Source organism: Echinococcus granulosus (assembly GCF_000524195.1).
Source record: "Echinococcus granulosus chromosome Unknown EG_S00017, whole genome shotgun sequence".
Taxonomy (NCBI): domain Eukaryota; kingdom Metazoa; phylum Platyhelminthes; class Cestoda; order Cyclophyllidea; family Taeniidae; genus Echinococcus; species Echinococcus granulosus.
In genome coordinates, this window is record NW_020170397.1 from 1,284,617 (window position 1) to 1,289,975 (window position 5,359).

Sequence of the window (5,359 nt, forward strand, 5' to 3'; positions counted from 1 at the left end):
TATTGCGAAGTAAAGAAGGGCTTGAGGGTACTGCACGGCCCTGAAACCACGCCTTCCGGAGGAGGTACAATGGCGGAGCCTTGACGTGGCCCATTACCAAAACCAAGGATTAACTGAACAATTAGCGTATTATACTACGTAGGATCAATGCAAGATCAAATAATGATTCCAAGAGTAGACACTGCTCGCAACTTGAGAGGACCGAGGCGTTTCTACTAATTTTTTTAACCCATGCAAACAGGAAATGGCGCATAGATTAAACCCATTGAGAGGTATTTGCTAATAGAAGGTTATAATAAGCAATAGCGCACGGTAATGTTAACCAACATGGGATAAACTTTTATAGACTCATATAAGTGATAGAAATTCTGCTATATGAGATAAGGCATTGGGGTAAAGTTTTGCCTGACTTCCAAGGGAAATTTAAAATTTTGGGTCTTAAAAACTTGAGAACGTTGGAACTCAAAACTGTCAGAGCAACTCCAATGAGACTGTGTCCATAAATCTACGTGCCCAGTAGTCAACCCATTTCTCATCTCAGAAGTAAACCGTTCGCCTTGGTTACCTAGGAGTTAAACCAATTACCGTCGTTAAGGTTGTAATGCGATATCGTGCTGGGGGTAGGAGTTGGCCAATACTCCCTCACAAACGCTTGCCATTAAACCCACCTAAGGCGGCAATCTTGCCTGGAAAAAAATATGCCATTTTTTATAATTGTATGCACGAAAGCATTACAATAGACTAAAAGCTTTTTAATGCAGAAAAGACGGTTCGTCATCAAATTTATTATCGTGAGTCGCATTTAATGGAATAGGGGCTATTTAAAAGAACGTATGCTTGACTTTAAAGTTGAGGTTTTAAAGGAACACATCAACAGATCTTCAGTACGCGATGATGAAAGCAGACAGAAGTGCTCTGTAATCTCGTGTCCCTGACCCACCTGTATCAACTTCTCATATTCTTAGAAAACCATTTATACTACGAATACACGAATCAAAATAACAAAAAATGACGAACCCGTTTTACAAAAAAAATAATAACGCAAGTTTTAATTATCTCCTTGGCCGGAAAACCCCAATCCGTAAAAGCTGAGGTAGGCTTTCGATGCGTTTATACCATTCCGTGAAATTTCTTCACCTTCGGTGTCACACGAGAAAAGGCCTCTTGAGAGGATGATAATTAATAAAGGGTATCCGTTGATTGGCTACTTGAATGAGGCCAATGAGCACCCAAGGGCCTTACCTGCCACTGGAGTGTCTGGGTGAGAGTGCCTCAAACGGCATGTCCGGCTCCAGAGGAAGTGCGAAAGGACGCGGGGCCTTCGACGCTCGAGACATCGCCCTCAGGGCGCAGCAAAGCATTGCATGCAGCTTTCCCAACCAGACGAAACGCTTCTTTCTCGACGAGATAACGAGCCACCTGGTGGACACGGTCCACCAATTGGTGTGGCTTTACACCCGCTCGAAAGAGAGAGCCGACTACATTGTGAAACAGCTACTCAAGGTCAGCATCAAGCTTCACGTCGTTGTATTTAGCGGAGTTCTGCGCCAGCAGCAGGAGGATGACCTGAGAGAATGCCGCGAGGTGATGCGTCAAGCTGCGGTCTGCTTCATCCGCCACGTACAGGAGGCCGTCCAACCTCAGTCCGAAGGCTCTGACCTCGAGCGAATCCAGGTGGCCATCAAGGCCGCCAGCTCATTCGCACGCCTTGTGTCGGAGAAGCATCTCTCCAAAAGGGCCGTCGACAAGTTGACCGATGTGGTAATGTTCTTCGCGGATGAAAAATTTCTCAGTGCACTTCTCTCCAATCAACCACCCTATGCTGAGTTGGCTGCGGAAATTACGCATGATTTGCAGGAATCCATTGACCGAGGCATTCTATAGAGATGCTCGTGCGTTCTGCACATTTACACTGAGGTTGCAAATGTGTCCACGTTTCACCCTAAAGATGACATGCATGATGATGCATTTGGGATATTGCTTACTTAATGAAAACTGTTACTGCTCAATCCCGATTTATTACTGGAAATAAAAGCTACTAAGAACGATGGTTTTTTTGTTGGTCCTCATGAGTGCTCTGTCAGGAATCGCAATGATGAAACATAGGTGGTGAATAGTTCCCACAGAGAGCACACAGTGTTTTTTTAATTTTCTCCTGGTTTTTTATAACTGGAGTGCCAGGATAATGGCTATCCAAGATGTTAACAAGCATTTTCCCATCAAGGGTTGTAGCGTTTGGACGGTTTGGAATCAAATGCTTGTTGGTGCGCAATTATTTTTTGTGTTAGATACAGGAGGCTATAGAATGCTAATTTTAGAACTTTATCTTGTGTTCATCCCCAGCTGTCCTCCCACATACGAAAAGGGTGTCGACTTCCAAACATTCATTTAAACAAGCAAATTTTTCCAGCGGTTTATAATAATGGAACAATATAGATTCGTTTACGGCATGAAGTATTTCGAAGATGTTAGTTACTCCAAAAGTGATAAATAGTAACTAGAACAAGAGAATCCATATAGAGATATAAGAAATCGGAATATTTGCAGATCCACCATGCCCACTGTAGATATGGAAAACAAGCATTATCGTACAAATGCAGGATAAGTTGCATGCACAAGGCCTCTTGTAGGCGTTGCCATTCTTCAGCTATGCCTTATTTTGTTAAAGTAGGCGTTTGACTTCGCGTTTGTGTGAGCATTTAGAAATCCTACTTCCACTTTGAGATGTAAACTTCGGGTTACGGAAGCAGCATTCAGCCCTTCTGCATGCTATTAGTATGCTCCAGCGCTCCAAGTCTTCCCTGAGGTCGTAATGCGTCACAGTTAATGCCAGAACATGTTACTAACGTACAATGGAGTTGGGAGGTCACTAGCCTGCGCCAAAGGCCATGCTCCATGGCGGAAGTGTAATTTGCGCGGACTTAGGTGAGCACAAATCACTACAACACATTTTTCCACATTATTTTGGATTACTACGAATTTCAGCAAGGAATCGCCTCCACCACTATGCTGTAGTGAGTTAATGTTCGTATTTCTATATATTTAACAACGTAGATCCTTAAAACATTGTACAATCCACTTCCACTTGACGGCATCATTCTGTGACCACATTTATAACCCCTGAGTCCTTCCATACACCATTGATGGGTCTTATATACTTGCGTGAATCTTCACAACTCCCCAGAGAACTTGAAGGGACTACAGTAATTTTTAGAGGAGCAGAATGCTTAAATTTGTCTAAAGTTAGTCGAGACTAAACCGATGAATAAATGCAACAATGCGACCAATCCCAAATCAAACTCATTAATGGACTTAACTACAAAAATATTTAAAACAGGTAAATCATTGTAGTAATCATAGAAATGTTCATTTTATTTAAGTTGCTTTAAAGTTGCAGCTAACAATTACTGAACATAGAAAACACTTGTAGTTAGTAGGACATGTAAGGTATGCAATTCCAAAACGATTCTAGTAACATAAACAGCTCCTAATTCAGCACTGCTGACCTGAAATAGCCGTTATTCTTTATGCATCTAAGGTGCATTTTTGCATGTTCTGCTATTTTGTAAGAATGACTTCACGAAGGAAATATGACCTAAGAATGTTTTAGTTTGTCGTTGGGTTTCTCGATTGTAGGTAACAAGGGAGCTCTGCGATATTTTGAATAGTAGGGAAGCCTCCCGGTCCTTGAACACAATGCCACTTGTGGGAATAAAATTATCGTCTAATTTTCTAGACAACTACTGGTATGCTTTCATCTGTCCTCCATCCCGTCACACCGAACTGTTATTGTGTGAAACCCAGAGCTAAAGTGACAGTCGTCGGTAGTGGTTCTGTTGGCATGGCATGTGCGTTCGCCATAATGATGAAGGTATTATTGCTTTTAATGTTATTGTTTGGGAATGTGTAAATGAGCTATGTCTTATTGATGTGATGACCGAGAAAGTAAAAGGGGAAGTGATGGATCTTGAACAAGGTCAACAATTTCTCAACAACTGCAAGATACGAGGGGGTAGCGGTGAGACCGACCATAAAACCTTATTACCTGATCTTAGATCATGCTCTTTCTGCTGGCTCTGATGTAATTGTCATTACTGCTGGTGTTAGACAGCAACCTGGAGAATCACGCTTAAATTTAGTCCAACGAAACACTGATATTTACAAAGGTATGTTCAAGAGATAAACAAATCATAATAGGGCTGTCACAGTAATTAATAGTAAAAATAGAGTACATTTAAGTTCGCATCCTATTTAATTAACGCATAATCGATTTTTGTTACGCTTAAGATCTCATTCCAAGCCTAGTGAAGCACAGTCCTGACGCGGTGCTGCTCGTCGTGTCGAATCCCGTTGACATTATGACTTACGTCACCTGGAAGCTAAGTGGATTTCCTCGTAATCGCGTACTTGGCAGTGGAACCACTCTGGATTCCGCCAGATTCCGATTTTTCCTTGCTCAGAGATTCGGTGTTGATCCTCAATCCGTGCATGGAATTATAATCGGTGAGCACGGTGACTCCTCAGTTGCTGTCTGGAGTAAGGTAACCGTCGGAGGCTGCAATTTATACTCTATTAACCCCGCTGTCGGAACTGACAGCGATATAGAGAATTTTGGTCAAGTACACAAAGACACCGTGGGAGCGTAAGTGACTTATTCCTAAATCCTCATGATCCCCAGAGCCTATGAAATAATTAACCGCAAGGGTTATACTGCATGGGCCATTGGTGTTTCAACCTGGAAGATCGTGGACCTCATACTAAATAACAAAAATGCAGTCATTCCTGTCACGACTGCCGTAAAGGTAACGAATTACTAGCGTTCTGATTTGCTAGCTATATCTTAATTCTACAGTAAGAATTTTCGAGATTAAATCAAAAGAACTTGTAATAATGAAATATTAAAGTTCAACAAAGATCCAAGCTTAATGAGGAATAAGGCGCTAATGTTGCTTCCCCTAAAAATAAACGCAAATAACCATCGACTCGCCTAGCGCTACTTTTGGCATCATCTCTGAGAAACCGAGTTCATGTTGTGATGTAAGCATTACAAAGTACCTAACTACTGTATTACACTTCAGGGCCTATATGGAATAACCGACGATGCATTTCTCAGCCTCCCATGCGTCGTAGGCGCCACAGGAATTGCGAGCGTAGTCAATATCCCTCTAGATGACGCAGAAATTACCTCCTTGCAAAAAAGTGCCCAATTACTTCGGGAAACGACCGATGGAATTAACTGGTAACTACTACTTGCCAAAGCAAGACTATGCCTTGTTAAGGCCGTTTACACCAACTCAAATGCGACCAGAGAAAGCAAATAAAGCCAGTAACAAATTTGTGCATATCTGTTCAGGGCCAG

The 5,359-nt window shown here is 42.1% G+C and overlaps 2 protein-coding genes across 2 annotated transcripts; both read left to right on the plus strand. All coding sequences in view use genetic code 11, as the record gives it.

The window, feature by feature from the left end:
• Positions 1 to 1,221: 1,221 nt before the first annotated feature.
• Positions 1,222 to 1,884, plus strand: EGR_03411 (Tumor necrosis factor alpha-induced protein 8-like protein; the record flags this gene model as incomplete). Its single annotated transcript, XM_024492660.1, has 1 exon — positions 1,222 to 1,884. One exon carries the CDS (start codon positions 1,222 to 1,224, stop codon positions 1,882 to 1,884), a length of 663 nt encoding a protein of 220 aa, XP_024353061.1.
• A 1,864-nt stretch (positions 1,885 to 3,748) lies between these two features.
• On the plus strand, positions 3,749 to 5,243 carry EGR_03412 (L-lactate dehydrogenase B chain; the record flags this gene model as incomplete). The annotated part of the gene is made up of 6 exons (XM_024492661.1): positions 3,749 to 3,848; positions 3,872 to 4,018; positions 4,056 to 4,166; positions 4,288 to 4,642; positions 4,679 to 4,802; positions 5,079 to 5,243. 6 exons carry the CDS (start codon positions 3,749 to 3,751, stop codon positions 5,241 to 5,243), a joined length of 1,002 nt encoding a protein of 333 aa, XP_024353062.1.
• Positions 5,244 to 5,359: the final 116 nt, after the last annotated feature.